The sequence below is a fragment of the Eutrigla gurnardus genome (genome assembly GCF_963514095.1).
Source record: "Eutrigla gurnardus genome assembly, chromosome: 13".
In the NCBI taxonomy this organism is placed as follows: Eukaryota; Metazoa; Chordata; class Actinopteri; order Perciformes; family Triglidae; genus Eutrigla; species Eutrigla gurnardus.
Genome location: NC_139936.1, coordinates 1084861 through 1108705, shown reverse-complemented (window position 1 = coordinate 1108705; position 23845 = coordinate 1084861). Strand labels below are relative to the sequence as shown.

Below are 23845 nucleotides of genomic sequence, written 5' to 3'. Positions count from 1 at the left end.
CAAGCTGAAATCATGGCTAAAATCAAATCAGACATGTTCCCACCACGCATAAATGCAAATACGTGATGTGTCTTAATGTTGTGAAATCTTGATGTTGTTGTACAGTGAATATGTAATGTTGTGTTTTTGAACTACAGTGTTAATTTTGTCAACAGAGATGCTATTACATAGCTGGTATACAGCTGTGCACTGTCCCTGTTAAATAAACAAATACAGATATAAATGTGCTGAACACGCTTTCTAGTCTCATGCAAATAAAAATAAATAATAATAATAATTGAGAACCTCTGATGGTCTGTGAGTTAAATCATTTTAAGCTGAAAACCAGTGTAGCTGGGTATTAAAGAGTGCTGACTGACATTCATGTGTAATGTATTTGACTTCTACAGATTACAGGATTCAAAGACGTAGAACCAACTAGAACACCAGCGCCTCCCGTCCTCCTGAGAGGAGTATTGGTGGAGAGTTGCCCAGTCAGTTAGCCTGTGAATCACAAATGCTAGCCGCTAGTATACACGTATCCTTGCCACGTATGTAAACTCATATTCACAAATGCTTAATAAGAGTTTAAATTTGTATTTTGTCAAGATAACGGACCTTTACATAAATCTTTTTTAAAGTTATTTTGGGCCGTTTTGCCTTTTATTGAGTGAGAGTGAAAGGAGAGAGATGGGGATGACATGGCAGAAAGGCATTAGCACTAGCGATGAGCCTTTTAAGCAATGAGCCTTAGCGTTGAGCGCTAGCAATTAGCATTAGCGCTAGGTGATTAGCACTAGCGATTAGCACTAGCGATAAGAGCTAGCTATTAGCACTAGCGATAAGAGCTAGCTATTAGCACTAGCGATTGGCATTTGTTATTTAAACCAGCTCCATGTCAAAGTAATGTCGACCAGACAAGCAGCTCATGGGCTGCTGTTTGTCTTCTGTAACTGTAGCTTGGATTTTACAGTTAGCTTGTTAACTAGCTAACTGTTACTTCTATTTCCACATACATATCCATCTAAACTCAGGTTACGGTTACGTCGCACTCGCGCCAACCCGTAACGGCCACTAGGAGTCACTTTAGACGGCGAATTTAACTAAGAGCTAAACATGAATATACAGCTTCTAAAATGTTCAGAACACAAACCGAGTGTAAAACGAAGACTTAACTAACATATGTCTTCAAGTTTAAGCACATAATCATTAATTTTTTATACCTGGAAAAGGAAGACGTCAATGATGCTTCCTCTACGGCAGCTCCATCAAGGCATCGCGCCGAGAGCTCCCCCTTCCGGCCTTAGCAGGGGTAACCAATCAATCACGGTTCTCTCAAAGAGACTTAACTAACAGATCACAGATCTGTTACATATCTATCTATCTATCTATCTATCTATCTATCTATCTATCTATCTATCTATCTATCTATCTATCTATCTATATCCCTGTTACTACTACTTAGTTATTGATACTTCAGCTATTTAAGTGTTGACCTTTGAAGTTCGGGGACTCGTGAGAGAAAGATTTTAACTTGAGACCACTGGGTGCAAAGTTTCAGGAGCACTTTTTGCTAAAGACGTCAACACTGTTACCATTCAAGCAAGCTTTATTAATGCGATATGAAGCAGTAAAGTTACAGGGTGTCAAGTACAAGTACACACACTGTGTACTTTGTATACACATTCTATACAGCGTTGACCAACAGGAAGGCCAACGTTAGCAGGATTGACGCAACCAGCTCATCTTGTGTCCCTCAGGCCACCAATTTATCAGTTAAATTCAGTTTGGGGACATAAAATGGCACAAAGTGAAAACCACCTTTAGCACCAGAAATGAAAGATCTTCTCGAGAGCACCATAACAGACAGAAATAATAACAACCTTACAGAAGTTTAGGACACTGCTGAGGTCAATTATCATCTGAAAATGCCATACAATCTAAAACATTAAATTAACAGACATTTTCTAGAGGTTAATTCTTTATATTCGCATGTCATTGGAATATTATTTTTAATTTTGTAATCAGGAAAAAAAAAACTTTTATGTCAACATGACAAAAAAATGACTGCGATTGTGACTGTGATGAGACAAAATGACAAGAAACAAACTATAATGAAAAATCTTTACCCTCGACCTTCGGCCATGTGTGTGACCGTGTTTGTGTATTTTAATGGAAAGAAAGCAAGTACAAGTATTTTCCTATACCATCATGTTGTGCAGCATGTTGTTAAAATGGTGCTATATAAATAAAGTGGATTGATTGGATCACTAAAATAAAAGAGGTATTGCACCACACAAACTTCTTATCAGTGGTTTCTAATTATTATATATTACACCTATATGTAGCTGTCAGGTGTAATTGTTGCAGAGCTCATCAACTAGCTGGCTAACTTAACGCTAGCTTGGTAATGTGGAGTACAAGAGGAAATATGGACACTTCTTACGTGTCATTTTACTGATTAATATTAATATAAAACTGTAAAGATTGAAGATTCTGCAAAACAAGACATCCGTTAGTCTAAATAGAAATGACCTGCTGTTTGGTATTCATATGAACTGCTCAGATTTTATATTCCCCACTTCATTTAATGCCTAAACTTCAGAAATGCAAAGAACTCTGAAACACTGAAACAGACATAAATAAAGCAAATATATTCCTACATGAACTAAATGTGTGAGTGAGCTGAAAGTGATTGGCCCCTTAAAACTGGAATGTCTGGAGGTTAAGTTTCAGCTGGTAATGTTAAGAGTTTTATAGTTTGCATTGATAGCTTTGGACTTTTCCTCAAGATGAACTTTGCTTTTTGTGTCTAAATTACGTTTTAGTCGTTCCAGTGCTGCAGCCGGCAGCCACCTAACGAGCTGCAAGGGTTCATTAATCGAACAACACTGCACATTATTGCAAAGGTGATGATCATGCTGAACTGAATTTTGACACAAAAAAACGACGTATGTCGAGTGAATCTTCTTCATTCTTCTAGAATTCCTCGTTTCCTCCGTTTGTTTCCAGCTCATGTTGCAGAATTCATCTCAATGGCTGCAAGAAAGAAAACAACAACACAATTATTATTCAAGATACAGTATATGTTTATTCAAAATAAACATGTTAGAATGACCCCTGAATTTGTTGAATCAGTTCAATTAATAATAGATTAAATAAATAAACCCTCATTGAATTATGACCCACATTTAGTTTGGAGGTTTAAGCTGAAAAACTAAAATCCAGGAGAAGATTATTCTATTAGTTTAATGTTAAAAAGGCCATTGTCTGGTATGAGTGCCACCTAGTGGTGAGATGGAGATTGCAACCCACTGAAACTTCTGGAAGAACTATAGGCCTTGGGGGTCCCTCTACCGGGTCTCTATAGGCCTTGGGGGTCCCTCCATCAGGTCTCTAGAGGCCTTGGGGGTCCCTCTACCGGGTCTCTATAGGCCTTCGGGGTCCCTCCACCAGGTCTCTATAGGCCTTGGGGGTCCCTCCACCGGGTCTCTATAGGCCTTGGGGGTTCCTCCATCGGGTCTCTATAGGCCTTGGGGGTCCCTCCATCGGGTCTCTATAGGCCTTGGGGGTCCCTCCACCAGGTCCCTATAGGCCTTGGGGGTCCCTCCATCTGGTCTCTATAGGCCTTGGGGGTCCCTCTACCGGGTCTCTATAGGCCTTGGGGGTCCCTCTACCGGGTCTCTAGAGGCCTTGGGGGTCCCTCCACCGGGTCTCTATAGGCCTTGGGGGTTCCTCCATCGGGTCTCTATAGGCCTTGGGGGTCCCTCCATCGGGTCTCTATAGGCCTTGGGGGTCCCTCCACCAGGTCCCTATAGGCCTTGGGGGTCCCTCCATCGGGTCTCTATAGGCCTTGGGGGTCCCTCAATAGGGTCTCTATAGGCCTTGGGGGTCCCTCTACCAGGTCTCTATAGGCCTTGGGGGTCCCTCTACCGGGTCTCTAGAGGCCTTGGGGGTCCCTCTACCGGGTGTCTATAGGCTTTGGGGGTCCCTCTACCGGGTCTCTATAGGCCTTGGGGGTCCCTCCACCTGGTCTCTATAGGCTTTGGGGGTCCCTCCACCTGGTCTCTATAGGCCTTGGGGGTCCCTCCACCAGGTCTCTATAGGCCTTGGGGGTCCCTCCACCAGGTCTCTATAGGCCTTGGGGGTCCCTCCATCGGGTCTCTATAGGCCTTGGGGGTCCCTCCACCAGGTCTCTATAGGCCTTGGGGGTCCCTCCATCGGGTCTCTATAGGTCTTGGGGGTCCCTCCACCAGGTCTCTATAGGCCTTGGGGGTCCCTCCATCAGGTCTCTATAGGAAAACGTAATACAGTAGAAGAAGAAAGTGTCTCCTACGATGTCGTGGTGCATCCGGAGACGTGAGCGGCGGCGCCGGTGTACTGGACGTCACAGCGAACCACGTTGTTGTCAAAGTTAGACTCTGGAACCTGCTGCTGGGGGTTCACGGTCACCTGGGGGGACGACACATCAGCCGTCAGCAACTGGCAACACGTAGACGCCGTTAACTCTGCTACACCCGGTTTGATGACGACCACCCAGCCGGACCGGCCGGACCTGGTCTACACCACTGACAGCAGAGAAACGGACTAACAGACCTTTAGGATGTATTTTCCAGGAGAGACATCGGTGATGTCGATCCACTGACAGTCGATGTCGGCGTTGTAGGTGTCATAGCAACCTGGACTCAAACCCTGTAGACACACACACACACACACACACTTTATATTTACTGTATATACAGCTACTGATCATTTCTATGTCTGATCTCAGACAGTGGTACATTTGCTCATCTTCAACAGTAGGGACAGTGAAGGTGTGTGGGTGAAGTGCGTACCTGAGTGTGTGAGGTGCAGGCGAAGCGGCGGTAGTACCCCGGGTCACAGGAAGTGTCCTCCAGACAGAAGCTGGCCTTGTGGCCCTCGGCGACCTGCGTCTGAGTGCCGGCATCCAGCAGCTCGTACAGACTGAACTGGTCCATGCTGTGGAAGTGACTGAACAACAACAACAACAGAGGTCAAACGGCAGCAGACATGTTGAAACCGTGGCGAGGGGCGGAGCTACATACTGGTGACAGCTGTGCCACTCCCAGGCGTAGCGAGGTTTACTGGGCAGGAAGTCAGCCGTTCCCTGGTTCTTCACCCGCTGAGGAAAACGCAACAACACCCGGGTGTCATAGTCACTGGAGGAGCTGGAGGAGCTGCAGGAGGACGGAGGGAACGGTAAATACTGTTAGGGAACGGTTATTACATTTAGGGAACAGTTATTACAGTTAGGGAACGTTAAATAATGTTAGGGAACGCATATTACAGTTAGGGAACAGTTAATAGAGTTAGGGAACGGTAAATACTGTTAGGGAATGGTTATTACAGTTAGGGAACGGTTATTACACTTAGGGAATGGTTATTACACTTAGGGAACGGTAAATACTGTTAGGGAACGCTTGTTACAGTTAGGGAACGGTTATTACAGTTAGGGAACGTTAAATAATGTTAGGGAAAGGTTATTACAGTTAGGGAATGGTTATTACTGTTAGGGAACGGTTATTACAGTTAGGGAACGTTAAATAATGTTAGGGAAAGGTTATTACTATTAGGGAACGGTTATTACATTTAGGGAACGGTTATTACAGTTAGGGAACATTAATTCCAGTTACGGAACATTGATCACATTAAGGGAACATTGTAATTTGGGAACATTAAAAACTCGACGGGAGAACTGGAAAACACAAAACTGCTGTTCCTTTTGAACTGAAATAAGTCTGAGAATCAGACTTCAGATCAGCCGGGAGAGATGAAGGTCTTACGAGGCGAGGCAGTTCTCCTCAGCAGCACAGCGGAGGTTGTACATGGGCATCCTCTGGACGTAGGTGTTGATCTGGATGTAGTATGGATCCGGGACCAGATCAGGGAGACCTGCAAACAGGGATTACAGAGACATCATCTCTGGAAAGGTAAACCCATCGCCGCCATGGTTCTTATGTTTAATTGTCAGTAGCAACAACAAAACAACACGCTTATTGTTGGTTGACAGTATCGGTGGTACAGAGCTAAATTAGCTAGCTAGCGAGATGAGCTAACGGCTGTGTCGGTGACGTACCTAGCTAAATCAGCTAGCTAGCTAGCGAGATGAGCTAACGGCTGTGTCGGTGACGTACCTAGCTAAATTAGCAAGCAAGCTAGCGAGATGAGCTAACGGGGCCCCACAGTGTCAGGGGCCCTCTGAACTTCACCTACAAAAGTTACTTGAAAAGATGCCTGATTATCAACTTTTGTATTATTATTATTATTATTTATTATTCACTGTAATTTTTATAACAATAAGTAACATCCATTTATATTATATTATTTATTTATATTTAGAGAAACTTAACCTGTATTACATCAGACGGGTTATAGACAGATAAAGAGATAGTGGTTGGTTCGTTACCGTGCTGGTGGTAGCCGGTTCCGTATCCGTGCCGGTACTGGGTCCTGGGTCTGGGTCTGTAGTACGAGTTGTAGTAGTTATAATAGGGGTAATAGTTGGAAGCCTTGTAAGGGTTGTAGGGGTCGTCCCCGACCATCCTGTCCTCCCGTCGCACCGGCTCAGAGTCTCCGTGTCTGCCCGGCTGCTGGCGCATCGCCGCGCGTAATTGCGCACCGCCGCTAGTGGCGGGGACGCGCGCGGAGCTCAGGGACGCGGCGGGGTCCGTGTTGTTGGCGCTGCTGAGGACGAGCACCGGGTTACCGCGGCGGGGCGACCCGGCTGGCCTCCTGCCGGACGGCCGGTACTGAGCGCCGCGGCTCAGGATGCTGAAAACCTGCCCGTTGTGTTGCCATGTCAACCCGCGACGCAGCGCGTCGTCGTCGTCATCAGCCGCTGCCGCTGCGCGAGCCTCGTCCAGAAGACTACACAGGAAACATACATGTGCAAAAGACAGCAGCAAGGAGCGTCCCTTCATTCTGCCGAATAAATTAATGTGTTTGATGAAGGAGGACCAGCACAGCTCTGGTCCGGATCTGAAGGAGACCAGGTTTCACCTCAGCAGCTACTAGAGAGAGGAGGGGGAGGAGGGGGAGGAGGAGGAGGAGGAACCCTCACCCTTTACAACCATATTACTGTAAATGCTTAATTTTCCAATAAATCTGTCTCGTCAGCTCGTATACATTTAAAAATGACAAACGACCACAAAGACAAATAAACACAGGTTTCCTCCAGCTTTTATACCTAAGTCAAATTCAAGCACTTTTCAAGCATTTCAAGGTGAATTTCCATGCTTTTCCAGCCCCTTCCAGCTGTGGTGAACTCCATCTTTGTACCAATCCAATGGTCAGTATTCAGTCTACTTATTATGTCACTTGTTCATCACATTAAATGAGATGTTATTGTCCTCTAATCAACCAACATGATGTTTGGAGACAGCTTTTTACAGAAGGACCACAAATGAAAGGAAAACTAATTCCACTAACAGATCCACAGAAATATAATCACCAACTATTTTCATCATCTGTTCATCATCAAAAGTCATTTTTCATAAAGAAATGTCAGAAAATGCTGTTTTCAGTCCCTCAGATATGGAGATCTTCTTTTCTCTGTTCTATCATAGATGTCATCACATACAACACACATTTCAAGACCTTTAGTCTACATCCAAGCACTTTTCAAACCTTGGAAACACCACACTAACATTCAAGTGTTCTCAAGGATTTCCAGCACCTGTACCGACCCTGTAAAGACAAAAACGCTGACAAGGACTCAAACCGACCACTAACAGCTGTGGATGACCTTCGTATCTCTGGAGACAAAGTCCAGAGAGGAGATGAGGTTACATCTTGAGCTTCTTTCTTTGGAACAATGGGAGGTGGAGGTGTAATCAGAGGCCTGACGTCTCCGTGGTCGGAGCTGCTCTCTCAGTGAAACCTGCTCAACATGCTGCTTCAGCTTCTCTACGTGGACTTGTTCAGCGGTAACAGGAACGATAACCCCCGACCCCTGCTGAGCACTCAGGATGCTTTAAAAACTGCTGAAATTGAAGCACTTTACCCTCACTGAGAAGTTTCCTCCTCTCACAGCAGCCTGAGACACAGCAGCCGCCACCCACAGTTCGGCTGCAGCACCCTTCCACACAGGTTCACTGTCACATGACACGCTAAACGCCAAGTCCCACACATTCTGGTCCTTCACCGCCGACGCTTCAGACCGCCACTCGGACGACGTTAATGTGGAATAACTCTCCTACAACGCTACATTACCATACTAGACTACAGTCAGTTACGTTTCCATGGAAACGCATTTCAATCACAGTCGTGCTGCAGTTTGTCAAACAGTCACGAAATTTAAATCGACCAATTCGTGTTCATAGCTTTTTTTCCGTATCGCTCAGTACGACTTTCAAACTAATTTGTTTCAATTGGACGTTTTTTGTTTCGGTCAGTCCGGACGATAGTCTATATGCTACAAACAAACCTTAGTTTTAGGAGAAGAATGTCATGGTTGGACTTGAAGTAACTACGAACAGTTAGGTTTCAGGCAACAAAACATGAGGGCTCCTTCCGGGACACGTTGGGGTTTAACGCCAATCTAGTGGTCGAAAGTCTCTGGATTGATGGTCCTGTTTCGAGACCTTCGTGCCTGTGCGTCGCTAACGCAACACCCGTGCAGGTTTCACATCGCGGTGTCGAAAGCAAAGTAGAGACAAATTATAGGACAGCATGTTGAGTTTAGGTTTGGGAAAAGAGTGTGTTTGATGTTAACAATCACGTGACTAAATCGACGTTCACGGTTTGTGATAACATCGAGTCACGCGACAAAATGTCAACGTTTACTTGTAGTTTCACACGGGACACTGACAGCGGTCTCCTGCCTGAAAGTCCTGTGTGTGTTGTCAGCTTCAGCTCCACTTAGATATTAAAGCTACCAAATGTTAGCATGCCGTTTGTCAAATCATATTTGTACCCGTAAGCACATGTTTATCTTTACTGTGATCTTTTATAGAAACCTCCTCGAGGTTAGAACCCTGAACATGTAGTCTACGATGTTTTATGCTCGTCGTCCTGTTGTTACTTCACTTCGGGATAGATGGTTTCCACAGTGATGCACAGTAATGTATAACAGTAATGAACTCGTTCATTGTCCCCTGAAGGTAGAGCTGGAACATCTGCTGACCATTCGCTGTTTCACTGCCATGACTGAAACCTGAGCCGGCACATTGCTGTTACTGAGCTCAAGGAGGGAAAAAAGATATTTTTTAATTTACTGGGGAAAAAAACACATCGCTTCATGTCTTAACATTTATTTGCATTTAAATGTCAACTAGTACTTTGTGTGCTAAATTTCTCTATTTCATTCAAGTCATTTATCCTGTTGAACTCATCGTTTTCCTTGGCGTCCTAATAAATATACTGTAAACGACTCAGCATGCTGTAGTAACGCTGTAGTAACGCTGTAGTAACGCTGTAGTAACGCTGTGGTAACGCTGTAGTAACGCTGTAGTACATATTCCAGTACATATGTATGTGGCGCTGTTTCTGCTGTAAACAAACAGACAGTAGAAGAAGAAAACCAAACCACAACAAGAACAACATGATGATGGTGAAAAAGATTGGTTTGCCTAAAGTGGTAACCTTTGTTATGAGACATCGTGGGGTTAAGAGGTCAAAGGCTAACGGGTCGAGGGGTGGGGCGATGACATCATTATGTGTATTTGCTGTAGACACGAACAGGCAAGGGCGGCATATTTGACTTTCTCCACCCTGGGACCAGCGTTGCAGTTGGATAGTCAACAAATTAGGTCCTAACTCCTTTCCCTTGACCTCGGGGTGAAAGGTCATGGGGTCAAGGATTTAGGAAGAGAGGCCGCAGTGCTCAGAGAATCGGACTTCACTAAGCTCCGTCATTAAAATGCTGCTGATGATCCACACCAGTGAGTGACGTGGGTCTGCGTAGGAGAAACTACTGGTCTCCATGAGGACATGGTCTAACCTCAGGGATCAGACCAGCTTCTGTGTAGCAGGAGAAATGCTAGCGTAGCAGCTAGCATGCAGCACCTAGCATGCAGCCAGCTAGTAGCACGTGGGCATAGTTAAACGGATTCCCGCATGTTGAAGGAAAAAGTGATCCAGCTGAACAACGGCTGCTTGTTTTAATGAACGTGTGTGAAGATGAAAGGCGGGCGGACTTTATCACAGCGCCGTGCGTTTCCTCGCGGGATACGAGGCTGCAGCCGCCGCCGTTCCAACGAGAAGCAGGTGTCGGGCTCCATAATGAGGGGCCTCCTGCACTCGGGGGGGCAACGAGGGAACAGCACTGCCTTCCATCACCGACAACATCATCATCGCTTTACTGTACGAGTGTACGAGACGAGGTAAGAGGTTCGTAACGACGCCGCAGAAATCTGCCGTACGGGGCGGGGCTAAATGGAAGTGTTTAAGGTTCAACAAAAAACAGCTGTTTACAAGCCGCATCGGCACAGTACACACTAGTACTAGAACTAGTAAACACTCTGCAGTATAAACATATGTACAAAAGAGCAGGAAGAAATGTTCACACTCTGTTGCAGTTAAGCAGCAATATTTGTATGGATCTTAAGTTTTGGACATAAATATAAATATAGCTAGATAGCTAACTAAGCTAAGGTTTCCAGGCATCGTAGCTTCAGAGAGACATGTAATAAGGTCTCATGTTGGTCGACAGGAAGGGGCGGGACTTAGCCTCTCCATCTACTCACATGGACATTCATAATCCCGAGCTCCTTACCTTTCAGAGCAGATATCTGCCTGATGTCATCCTGGAGGAGTCTTGATGAGCGTTGTGTCGTTGGGGTTTTCTCTGAAGGGGGACCGACCGAGACCGGCCGCCTCCTCGGTCCAGTTCACTTCTGCTGTTAAACAGCTGTAACAGAAAGCTGATAGAAGCCAGACTCTATAAAAAACACTGTAAACCACAACAGACCCCGAGTGAGCCGCCTGACCTCTGACCTCAGAGAGGCTCTTGTGTTCCTGTTCCCCCTGTCAATCAACCCTTCCTGTCCAATCACGTTAATCAGGTGTTTATTCTAGTGTTTGAGGCACCCTGATTGGTCCTCGGGTGTTGCCGTGGTGATGGAGACTAGTGACTGAATGAATGAGGCTCCGCCCAGTAAACCAGCCTGTAAACCTCCTGATTTACTTTCATGTTTAGTAACTCCACCAACATGAGAGGAAAATTAAGATACCAAACCTACATTTTCCACATGATTCACCGGCTAAAAACAAAAAAGCTTTTGTTGCATCTCTGGGGACAATGAAAAGGAGTTTGACCTGGTTTGCTGAGAGTCTCACACAGGTGTGGGAGGAGTCAGCAATTACCAATCAACACACCTGGAGTCATTGAAGTGAAATGATGGTCGCAGCTTTTTAACGCTGAACACATTAAAAGCATTCAGGACATTTAAAATGCTGCTCCACATTTGTGTTGCCCAGTCCACCACGCAGACCTCCTCCCACGTGGATTTCTGAGGACTCGTTTTAAAGAAAAAGCTCACAACGTCTCACACTGCAGGTTCGTTGTGTGGGAAGGTGATTTTTAGGCGAGCAGGCTGGTAGACGACATACGGGATTCGCTGGAAACAAAAGGCCCATAAAGAAACGCAGATCCTTCCAGAGGATCCATCAAAGAGCTTAATGAGGCAGGTTTACAGTGGAACATGCAGCTGAGGGTCACAGGTGGCTGCACAGAGAAGCCCTGAGTACCTGGTGTTGGTGCTGACGGGGTGACGGGGAAATGAGACACAGGTGAGCTGGAGGATGTGGGAGTCAGCTCACTGTCGATGCTGGATTTCTCTGGATCCCTCAGATCCAGACCACGTGGACTCTCCTCGCTTCCTCAGGGTGGATTTGTGGACGTGACAGAGTTCACACCAGAGAGATCAAAATAAGTCTTCCTTACGACCAAAACCTGGTCCTCCTCACTCATTCCGGAGCAGAGCAACCAGCAATTACAGCCAGGTCGGGTTTGGCTGGACAACACGTTCACAAAAGCTGCTGCCGCCTCAGCACAAAGTCTTTGTTCTATTTCTGACCATCCATCCAACATTCATCCAACCATCCATCTAACCATCCATCCAACATCCATCTAACCATCCATCCAACATTCATCCAACCATCCATCTAACCATCCATCCAACATCCATCTAACCATCCATCCACCCATCCATCCAACATTCATCTAACCATCCATCCAACATCCATCTAACCATCCATCCAACATCCATCTAACCATCCATCCAACATTCATCTAACCATCCATCCACCATCCATCTAACCATCCATCCACCCATCCATCCAACATTCATCTAACCATCCATCCACCATCCATCTAACCATCCATCCAACATCCATCTAACCATCCATCCAACATCCATCTAACCATCCATCCAACATCCATCCAACATTCATCTAACCATCCATCCACCATCCATCTAACCATCCATCCAACATCCATCTAACCATCCATCCAACATCCATCTAACCATCCATCCAACATCCATCTAACCATCCATCCAACATCCATCTAACCATCCATCCAACATTCATCTAACCATCCATCCAACATCCATCTAACCATCCATCCAACATTCATCTAACCATCCATCCACCATCCATCTAACCATCCATCCACCCATCCATCCAACATTCATCTAACCATCCATCCACCATCCATCTAACCATCCATCCAACATCCATCTAACCATCCATCCACCCATCCATCCAACATTCATCTAACCATCCATCCAACATTCATCTAACCATCCATCCACCATCCATCTAACCATCCATCCACCCATCCATCCAACATTCATCTAACCATCCATCCACCATCCATCTAACCATCCATCCAACATTCATCTAACCATCCATCCAACATCCATCTAACCATCCATCTAACCATCCATCCACCATCCATCTAACCATCCATCCAACATCCATCTAACCATCCATCTATCCATCCATCCACCCATCCATCCAACATTCATCTAACCATCCATCCAACATCCATCTAACCATCCATCTATCCATCCATCCACCCATCCATCCAACATCCATCTAACCATCCATCCAACATTCATCTAACCATCCATCTAACCATCCATCTATCCATCCATCCACCCATCCAACATTCATCTAACCATCCATCCAACATTCATCTAACCATCCATCCAACCATCCATCTATCCATCCATCCAACATTCATCCAACCATCCATCCAACATCCATCTATCCATCCATCCAACATCCATCTAACCATCCAGCCAACATCCATCCAACAATCCATCCAGTCATACAACCATCCATCCAACATTCATCCATCCATCCATCCATCCATCCATTCATCCAACCATCCATCCATCCATCCATAACACCTGAAGCTGAAGAGAACATTGGCAACATGAAACCTGGACCACCGTTCATCTCCCTGGCTGTTTTCTTTTGGCCCTGAACCACTTGTTGAACGCCCCTCCTGAAAGCCGACGTCTCCGAGGTCACCGAGGTCACAGAGCTCACCAAAGTCACAGAGGTTACAGAACACTTTGTCCTTCTGCCCCCTAGTGGCCAAAACGGCATGAATCAATAAAAACTTTAAGGTTATTAATCGTCTCCCTTTTTATTGGCTGTAAAGCTTTATGAGCATTGTCATGGTAACATTCCTGCACGCCGTGACGCCGGCTGTTAAACTGCAACACGTAAGCCACTGGTTGTCCTGGGAAACAAAAATCCACCTGAAAACTGAATCCACAAGTTCATAGAGTTAAAATCCCCAAATCATAATAATCTGTCTGTTGCAGGTGTGAATGCGGGCGTTTCCTATCTCCAGAGTAGTGAAGAGTCTCCGCTGTGGATCAGGGCTGCTGGACTCGGACGGGGGTTTTAGGGTGGAAGTTCTGGTGAAAGGTTTCCGTGTCTCTGCTGCCGCCTGCCGATCCAACCGCACAGCGAACGCCAGATGTGCAGTTTCCATGTTGCATCAGTAAAAACACAGCTGGAACAGAAGGAAACCGGGCTGTCGTCCAGCACACCACGTGAATATTTCTCCATATAAATGAAATGTATGTTGATTATTACCCAAACAAAGTCATCACAAGCTCCTTAGTAACCTTCAGAAGGAAATTGTCGCCACATTTAATTCTTGATGTCTCATTATTTTCTTCATTCTTCATTTTCTGGAAACTTTGGAGTCTTTTTTGGGGAGTTTTAAATGTCAAATGAAACACAGTTTCGACTTGTCTGTTGTCAAATGTGTACTGTTTATTAGAAGAAAACCAGACATGAGAGGATACAGATAGAAACGACTTGGGACGACAACCCCCAATATATTAATATACACAGCTACTAGGAGCCTATGTACATGCAGCAGGACACGTCTGGTAGAAAAGGTCCTGTTAGAAACACAAAGAAGGAACGAAACACCGACACCTTCCCCCGAACACAAAGAATGAAACAGCTACTTTAAATTCTGATAGATAATCAATGATCAATAACAAATATCACACCTGATCTGCATTCACACACTGAGATATTACAGCTCACTTACACTGTACACTGTCACACTAACACACTCTTCTTTGTCTCCAACAGAACCACGACAAGATACACAGGCTCACTGTAGCAAAGGACTCTGGGAGATTGAGTTTAGTGGTTTCCTTGCTTTGAATCATTCACTGAATCACATCGTTTGGCACAACAGAGCGACCCTGCTTCACCACACTGATCCCAACTAGCTCCCAGTGCTCAGAGGAATGTCACACACACACACACACACTTGCAGAAGTGTTAAGATACAGTACAGATAAAAAAAATAAAAAAATGAAAACACTGAAGGATGCACTCAGACTTTACATATCTGCTCCTCCTCTTTCCCATGAAGTTGATGTTGATTTGCGCCATTTTACATTTTGAACATTTTGTTCAAACACATTTAATGCACATAAAATACAAACTGACACCAACTGAGCGGCTAAAACATAAAAAGACAAGCACGTCTCTGAAAAGAAATTACATTCCCGTACAATTAAACTGCACTCTTAATTACGTTGCCATGGAAACATATTTTTCGGAACCAAACAGTTCCGAAAAACCAAACAGTTCCTGTTTCCAAGTTTAAACTTTGAAACAGGAACAAAACAAAAAACCGCTACAGAAATACTTGGTTATGTAAAAAAAACATCACTGTTTGGATTTAAACACTAAAAGGCAACAAAAATTCCTGATTATGTCGAAGCAACAAACTGCTTGGTTCTAATGGGACGCTGACATCGGTCTCCTAGGTGAAAGTCTTGTGGTTCTAACCCGTCCACCGCCCAGACCTCCCTACGTGGACTTCCACGGACTCCTTTGAAACTAATGTGTGATACGTCAAGAGCAGACGCAATCATCGACAAAACACATTTCCCTGGAAACGTAATTCACGATGTTGTTTTGTTGTGCGGGAACGGAATGTTTTTGGAGACCCGGCTGTAGAAAGGAATCGGACATAAAATGATGACATCTCAAACCTCGAAGTGTGCTTTACCACGTTTACATATTAGATGATATTGTTGACAATGATCAGCATCGATCACACGTTTGTTAATCCAGTTCTGATGACGAGCGGTCGTTTACTTGCGTTACGACATCCTGCAGTTATCCTCGTATACGGAAAACTATCCCAGATCAGTCGGGTAAACAAAACTCTTACGAATGCTATGCAGTAATAAACAAAAATCTCAATGTATAACAAGAAAGGTGATTATTAAAGAAGTCTAAATGAATCTCCTTGGGGTCATCAGGCTGCAGTGATTGGCTGGTTAATGTGGTGAGGGGTGGGACTTGTCTGGCGGCTACATCCAAGGCTGTAGTCACGACCCTCTGAGAGTGTTTCCACATTCAGTCGCTTTCAAACGAACCAAACTCAAAAGGGACTCAGTTAATTTGAAAGAGGACTCAGTTCTGTTTCTGGTCCACCTCAGACTACTGATGGGAGCTCGGCCCTTTTTCTGTTCATGCTTCCGTTCCTAACTTCATCCCTCAGCTAGTCAGATGGAAAATGTGAAGCCTAGAGGAATCAATGAGGAAGGGTAAAGCTAACCCGGATCACGATCCCTCCTCAGATCAGTTCACTAGGAGGTCTGAGTACAGTTTGTTCCAGACAGTCTGAGTTCTTCTGGAGAGCTGAGAGGAACCAAGTGTGAAAACATCCTTAATAGAGTACAAGTCAAGTCCAACATCGGAGGCGGTCAAGACCACGTCAATAACAAGTCAATAACAAGTCCAGAGTAAATCAAGTCCTATTCAAGACCACAGTGTCTTTCCAATGCTAGTATAGTGGTTTAGGAGTTAGAATAGACAGAAATAAGCAACCCTCTATCAAAATAATCAATGCATAGAATCTGAGGACCATTAAAGGTTTCTACAGGAAAAGGCATCATGTTGGTAGATCCAGTTAATGTTCTGTACAACAGATCCTGAATCAGCAGGAACAACCTGACCAGTTCTCTAATAAATGAGCCAGAGACCAAGACAAGTCTGAGTCCAGCAAGGCACAGGATCAAGAAAAGTGCAAGACTTAAAAATGGTGGTCTTTAAGACTGGACTCGAGTACTACAGCGTGCCATCCGAGGTGTTTCTGTTCGTCCCCCTCCGTCTCTAGTGGCTCATTAGCCCCTCAGCTTCAGAGGGCCCCTTTCTAACAGTAGTTCTGCTAAGTACCTTGTCTCCACGCACCAGAGTTTTAGCTCCATGTGGTCCGATTGGCTGGTATTTCTTTGAAATCATACCAGAGCTCGAAATATTTAAAAGCAAAAGAGGAAAGGGGGGGCATCATGACTCAAAAAGTCTACTTCCTCTGCTGAGAGTTCTTGAAGCCCTTGACTGATTGATTGTCTAACAGGATTGCAGCATTTACGCTCCTGTTGATACGCATTAAGGGGTCCTGTGATTGGCCACATGATCAGCACATGATCTGCTGTTGTATTAGATCTAGAGCCTCATGGATCCAGAAGAACGGAGGAAGATCTGGTCATAAATACTTGGAAGTCAAACTTTTTCTTTGCTTCATGCGCAACTTTCAACGCTGTATCCAGTTCTCATTCTACATCCATACTACAACCCTATAGACGTAGCACGCTAGTTAGCAAGTCAGGTAGCTAACTAGCATCTACACTGATCATGCTACTTATCCAAGTCTTAGTCTTTAGTACTTGCTAGATTTTTTCTCAACTAACAGCAACGTTGGTTTTATCGCCAACATCTTGATCCTAGTTTGAGTTTCTGAAAAGGTTCTGTTTATTTGGTTTACAAGTCGATCTAAATCTGAACAGTGTGTTTCAGTGTTCTTTGATTTTAGTGACTAAAGCAACATAAAATCTGGCTATACAGTGAACCAGCTAATCATTGGAGGCACCAACCACAACGCAAGGCTAATGGAGACAAGGAACAAACAACATATTAGCACAAACACACACAGGTAAAGTGATACCTTGAAGTTAGAGTTTGCATTAGATGCTCAGCTGACAGTGTTGACGTTGGCTTCATTCCCGCTGTTTTCATGCTACAAATATAAGGCACTTTGAATAAAAGCATCAGCTGGCAGATGGCAATGGTATGTTAGTCAATTCACAAGGACGAGCTTTACTAATTAAATATAATTGTCTCGTCACTTACACCGTTTACTTCTCTTTGGCACCAAAAAAGGCAAACTTCTCTGATCAACTTTCCTCTCCTCAATTAGCCGCTGACACTGTAAAAATAAAATAGAATAAAAAATAAAAACTACACTACGGTTTGACCCTAACCCTAGCTCCAGTGTGGGTTAATATATGAACACGAATAACTGAGAGACACAGACAGTGCTTTACAATAATAATTATAATAATAATAATAATTAAAAACCACAGGGAGAGGAGAAACTACCAAGACAGAAGAGTCTGTCCAGTTTTTTGGCATCTCTAAAAGCCAAAGAGAAGAACAAAACATAAAGTTTACGGCACCTTTGGCGTCATAACAACACGATAAAAATAGATACGGCAAAAGGTCCGAAAAGACATTTTGGTCAAAAGAGCTTTTAAAGAGACAGACGAAAGTGTGAAATCAGCGATGATAGAAATCTTTAAAAAGCTTAGAAGCTGAGTTTACTAATGACTGAAAGGTTTGGACCTCCTCCAGGTCGACCAGACTTCTGTCCTTCTACTTCCATCTTGTCTCTCCGAATGGCGCCCTGGCGTCACCACAACCCTCCTTCTGACCTCAGAACAGTTTCCACCTTCCCTTAGCGACTTACTCTTGTAATGCAATTCCAGTCCTCTGTCCTCTGTCTTGTCTTACGGGGAGGGCCGGTACGTCCCAGAAGGCCTCGGCTCACTGGTTGACGTGGGGCCTCAGGGCTTGGTAAAGTCCCTCGAAGGTGGGTCGGTCCAGGATGTCGCGACCCCAGCAACGCATCATCAGCTCGAAGAGCGACGGCGGGCAGAGCGGAGGGCCGTAGAGGAAGATCTGGTCGGGAAAACACAGGACAGTCAGAGTACAGAACCTGGATTAGGCTTTCCTCAGGAGAACCCGCGTTGTAGAAACCAGCGTCGTATCGAGGATAGGGTTGGACGATGGTGCAGGACCCTGGCTTGTTTACCACATCTGTGTAGCGCTTTAATGATATTGTTTGTGCGGCGAGGGGGAATTCAAAGTTAGCTAATATCTAATGAAAATAGATTTACCTTTTAGAGATGTAGAAATGGTCAGATGGGAGAATGAGCGAAGGCAACAAAGACGTGAAACACCAGGAAGTGAAAAAAGGCAGAAAGGAGTTGCTCGGATGTGTCAACGATGACTGAACAGCTCCCCTAGTGGAGAAACTGCAGCCTGCTACAGGTGCACCGCCTTACAAGCTAGCTCTAAAAGGTTCACGTAGGCCCAACCCGGGGTCTGGTCTCACCTGCCGGCCCTGGTTCCTGAAGAACTCGCCAGTGTTCTCGATGACCTGTTCGTCGGACAGCAGGCTGTAGGGCTGCTCCTTGCACAGGGTGAAGATCTCCCACAGGGTGACGCCGAACGCCCACACGTCGCTGGCCGTGGTGAACTTCCCCTGCAGACGGGCGCCACGGAGACAACAGGAAAGCACATTAGTAACCTCCAGCACCAGAACCACCGTTTTGGTTTGGCATGTCGGGGCGTCTTCCCTCACCAGCAGGATACTCTCCCAGGCCATCCACCGGATGGGCAGCACTGCCCTGCCCTGGATACGGTAGTAGTCGCTGCTGTACAGGTTCCGGCTCATCCCAAAGTCGGCAATCTTGATGGTGAGGCGGCGGTCCAGCAGGCAGTTCCTGGTGGCCAGGTCGCGGTGCACAAAGTTCAGTGACGCCAGATACCTCATCCCCGACGAGATCTGCACCGACATATGGAGGAGGTCGGACAGACTGGAAGAGAGGAGGAAGAACGTTGGGAAAACAATCACAGCGCCCCCTGCTGTTGGCCTCAGGGACTACATGTTCAGAGCACCAACCTGACTGAGGGGATATTGTTGGCGTGCGTCAGCGTGCTCTCGATCTCCCGCTGCGACAGGAACATGTTGAGGTCTCCATTCTCCATGTACTCGGTCACCATGCACAGCGGGTCGGACGACACGCACACGCACAGCAGCCGGATGATGTTGGGGTCGTTGAGGCGGGACATGATCTTTATCTCCTTCAGGAAGTCGTTCCTGGTGGACGGGAGAGCAGATCACCGTCTTCACCACGAAAGACTTTAAGCTGATGATGAAGACGACGCAGACCTTTGCTTCCACGACCATTGCTAAAACTAGACCATAATAAACTTGCTGACATTCGTTTATTGCTTAGTTGCTTAGTTAACGGCAACTTTCTTTTTATGGTCGCCCCATATGGTCTTTAAGAATATAAAGGTAATTCAGAACTATGCGATCAGGACTTCGACCTATAGAAAACCTCTAGAAATAAAACATGAGTAGAAGAGACATCTCCATCACATTAACATAGCAGGACGTTCAGAGTGGCGGTCGTTGTGTAGCGTTACCATAGTGACCGTGTAGCAGGGCCATTCCACATGAAGTAAACCGACCTACGACTGAACTACTTAATGCTTCATCCTCACTCCGATCACACTGGAGGAAACTACACTGATGCTGCAACATGACTCAGCATTTCATGGAACAAGGCGGCGTACCGGGCTTGGCTGGTGGCGTCGGCCCTCAGCTGTTTAACGGCCACCAGAACCGAGCGTCCGTCCCTGTCGGGGAGAGGAGATCCCTCCCCAAGGAATTCTGGGAGTCCCTCGGCCTCACACAGGTGGACCTGCAGGAGACAATCAGTCCATTTCAGAGAGGCGATGCATCTTGTTTGTTTTGCTCCCTGATTGGCCACGCCCCCCTGCTCACCTCTCCAAACTGCCCCTCCCCCAGCTTCTCCCTGAAGATCAGCTGTTGCCGTGGGAACTCGGCAGCGGAGATGTCCTTCCTGGTGAGCGAGTCCACAGTGAGGGCAGGGACGGCGTACATGTTGCTGCCGGTGACGCCCTGCAGCCGCACAATGTCCGTCTCGGCGTAGTGTGGCGCGTTGCTATGGAAACATTGGTGCGGCGTGCACTGGGTGACGTCAGGCTCGGCGTAGCCTCCGCCGCACGCTGACGGAGAGAGAGGGAAGAGGCATCTGACTGGTTAGTCACGTATTGGATTGTGTTTGTGTGTGTGTGTGTGTGTGTGTGTGTGTGTGTGTGTGTGTGTGTGTGTGTGTGTGTGTGTGTGTGTGTGTGTGTGTGTGCGCGTGTGAGCGTGTGTGTTTGTGTGTGTGTTGGTGCGTGTGTGTGTGTGTTTGTGTGTGTGTGTGTGTGTGTGTGTGTGTGTGTTTTGAAGCATCATAAGAAAAACCCAACAATATGCGACTGAAGGAAGAATCAAACTGATGGAGCAGCGAGAACACGTTAAAGATACACCAGACTCCACTGAGAATAAAGGAATGAAAAGGTCACCAAAACTGTGATAGAAGTTTGAATGTCCTGAAGTCACCTTTCAGCTCTTACCACGCAGCCAGCCTGATGTCATGTGACAGGAAGTCAGCAGGAGGAGGTCGTAGAGAGGGTTACCGAGGAGGAGAGCTGGAGGAGGAGGAGGAGGTAAACACTGCAGAATGAAGGAACATTCAGCATCATGGAGGAAGCAGAAAGGCAGAAAGGTCTGAAGTTAAAAGCAGAGAAACGCTGAGAAGATGTTAAAGGCCGACAGGAAGCAGCCAGCAGGGGGCAGACTGCAGCAGTTTGATGGGTCCCAACTGTCTCACCATCCTCAAAATGACCATGAAGATGAAACAAACGGGACACTCACACCGGTCTCCAGGGTGAAAGTCCTGGTTGTACCTCCTCCCTACGTGAACTTCTAAGACTACATTTCCCTCCTCACCTCATTCACATTGTAGTTCAGTTGAGTGACCCTTTAGAGGTTTCTGTCTGCTGGGACTGTACAGGTCTAGATAACGGCTTCTGGGTTACCTGAGGCCTCGGCGCTCTGCGACAGTTCTGGCAGCTTGTTTCTCAGCGCTGCCGGGTTCTGGTACTGGGGGTCCAGCAGGAAGACCCTCTCGTAGTGGGGGTCCGTGTTGGCGGGGCCTGAGGGGGGGACAAAGAGAAACACGGCCATCACACCTGTGTTGTCTTCCAGAACGAGCCTCTCTTCGGCTTCAGTTTGTGAGGCGTCTACCTGAGGGGGCGTGGCCAGAGCGGGGGCCAGAGCGGGGGGGGACCGGGGGGGTTTGGAGGATGATGGTGTCGCTGCAGGACGACAGGCGGACTGTCACGTCCTCGTCCAGGATCCGACGTGGAGCCTGGAGGGGGACAGGAGACACTCAGAGGGACGGGGCCAGAGTCAGGGAGCCTTTTCATTGGTTACTTACTGTTTTAGGTGCATTTAGCGACTTACAATAAGTACATTTGGCAGAAGAAATTGAAACAACCAGGTGAACTCTTTAAATATCTTACTTATTGTATCATATCAGAAAATGAATCTCTCTTCTCTTCTTGTAATAAACAAAGCTGCTGACTTTAATAAAGGTCTCCCTGTGTGAGACGTCCGTCCCGTCCTCACCTTCTCCAGCACCTTGCAGACGTACTGACACCAGAGGATGAGGAAGATGATGATGACCAGCAGCAGGATGATGGTCACCAGGCAGCCAATCAGGACGGGCGTGTTGCTGTCCTCTGGCGGGCTGCTGGCGGACGGATCGGCTGAGGAGGAAGAAAGCTGACTCATCAAGCTTGTTGTCGAAAAGGTTTTATGGGTGCTTAACGTTTACATTGAGGAGGGTCAAAGGTCAAACCTGTCATAGGTGTGGTGGACATGATGCTCTCCTTCTTGACTGGAGATAAGGTCGACCCCGGGGTCATCAGGGTCGGGAGGACGGTGTCCTCTGAGGGACAAATAAAAGTCTGTGTGTTTTAGTGTCCAAGATGACCTGCACTAGTTTATAGAATACATATACAATTGTATTTATTTTCTTTTTCTTATTTTGTATTTTTAACTATTTTTCTGAGTACATTCTGAGAGATGCGAAAAAGTGTGGACGAACCAAACCAAGTTGATTCTGATTCTGAAGTAAATCTGTTACCCGACTGAAAGGAGATCTCGCTAAACATCATCCAGACGTCAGCGAAGTAAAAGCGGCAGCGGAGGGACTTGGCAGCGCGGCGGTCCAGCGGCACGGTGACGTAGCGGGCGCTCGGGTTCCTGTCGTCGAGCACCGTCTTGAACACAACAGGCTCCGCCTCCCAGCCGGCGATGAGGCGGGGCTTGAACCAGCAAGAAACGGAGGAGAAGATCTTGACGCCGCGGGAGAACATGTTGTTACTGTGAACCTGGACAGAGGTAGAGGGGTTTAAAATGAGCCGTTTGTTAGGGAACACTGGCGTGTCTGAATCGGCGCTGCGGTGACGAACTGCTCACCTTCATGGAGGTGAAGTTCCGCTGGCGGTCGAACACGAACTCCGTCTCCACGTATCCCAGACTGCCCAGCGAGTCGTTCCTCCAGCCCAGGTAGTCGTAGCCCGGCCACACGTGGTACTGCCGCGTCAGCAGGAAGTCGTCCAGGCCGATCACCCCGTCCGTCAGCTGGCCCAGACCGTCAAACAGCCGCCTGTAGCAGGGAGACGGCAGCCGGTCACAGAGAGGCGGAGAGACAGGAAACAGTGAGACAGGAAACAGTAAGACAGGAAACAGTGAGACAGGAAACAGCGAGACTCGCCTCCTCTCGTGTGCTCCGTCGTACGTGGAGTCGTTGAGGTTGGCGATCGGGTAACCGGGCGGCATCATGAGCTGACCCTCCGGAGCGCTGTAGGAGATCAGGCCGTCTGCGGGGGGGAACCATGTTATAGCGAGTCACCATTACAGACCACCGGCAGTGTGACACGAAGGAACACCGAGAACCCGTTAAGGCAGAAAGAGTTCTTCAAGGATTGTTGAAAGGGAACCACAGACCCCCAAAACTGGGACTGTGAACCGGGCACCACATCACCCACTGAGTCGGTTCCAGATGAAACCCTTGGAACATGGACGTTACAAGGATTATGGGTGGAACCAACTGGTAGGGTTCTTCATAAAACCCTTGGAACATAAAAGTATTTGTGGTTGAACTACCTGGAACATACTATGGTTCTTAATAGAACATCCTGGGTAAGTTCTAGGTTCAAATCCTTGGAACATACAAGGGTTGTCGTTGGAAGCACATAGGTGGGTTCTTGTTAGCAACCACTTAGAAGGTTGAAAGGTAGAACCTACAGAGGGTTCTGGGTGGACTTATTACACCATAGACATGTTCTCTGTGGAACCCCTCATTGGAGGTTCTGGGTAGAACAATTCACAGGTGTTTTTTGGTATTAC

The 23845-nt window shown here is 46.6% G+C and overlaps 2 protein-coding genes across 4 annotated transcripts in view; both read right to left on the bottom strand.

Moving 5' to 3' along the window:
* Positions 1 to 4311: 4311 nt before the first annotated feature.
* Positions 4312 to 6614, bottom strand: lox (lysyl oxidase; the record flags this gene model as incomplete). The annotated part of the gene is made up of 6 exons (XM_084024753.1): positions 6407 to 6614; positions 5784 to 5892; positions 5046 to 5177; positions 4815 to 4971; positions 4576 to 4671; positions 4312 to 4431 (listed from the first exon to the last, which is right to left on the bottom strand). Exons 1-6 carry the CDS (start codon positions 6597 to 6599, stop codon positions 4312 to 4314), a joined length of 807 nt encoding a protein of 268 aa, XP_083880879.1. The 5' UTR covers positions 6600 to 6614.
* A 7608-nt stretch (positions 6615 to 14222) lies between these two features.
* Positions 14223 to 23845, bottom strand: part of ddr2l (discoidin domain receptor family, member 2, like) — a 19123-nt gene continuing 9500 nt past the window's right edge. For 2 of the 3 annotated variants that reach the window (XM_084025216.1, XM_084025217.1), the window contains 13 exons: positions 23211 to 23316; positions 22913 to 23102; positions 22578 to 22824; positions 22290 to 22379; positions 22058 to 22200; positions 21674 to 21797; positions 21466 to 21582; positions 20360 to 20604; positions 20149 to 20276; positions 19469 to 19666; positions 19148 to 19382; positions 18899 to 19048; positions 14223 to 18462 (listed from right to left, as the gene is read on the bottom strand). In XM_084025216.1, the coding sequence (XP_083881342.1) occupies positions 18328 to 18462; positions 18899 to 19048; positions 19148 to 19382; positions 19469 to 19666; positions 20149 to 20276; positions 20360 to 20604; positions 21466 to 21582; positions 21674 to 21797; positions 22058 to 22200; positions 22290 to 22379; positions 22578 to 22824; positions 22913 to 23102; positions 23211 to 23316 (2108 nt within the window). In that variant the 3' untranslated portion in view covers positions 14223 to 18327. The remainder of the gene's footprint in view (positions 18463 to 18898; positions 19049 to 19147; positions 19383 to 19468; positions 19667 to 20148; positions 20277 to 20359; positions 20605 to 21465; positions 21583 to 21673; positions 21798 to 22057; positions 22201 to 22289; positions 22380 to 22577; positions 22825 to 22912; positions 23103 to 23210; positions 23317 to 23845) is intronic. The other variant, XM_084025218.1, reaches the window with a different exon arrangement.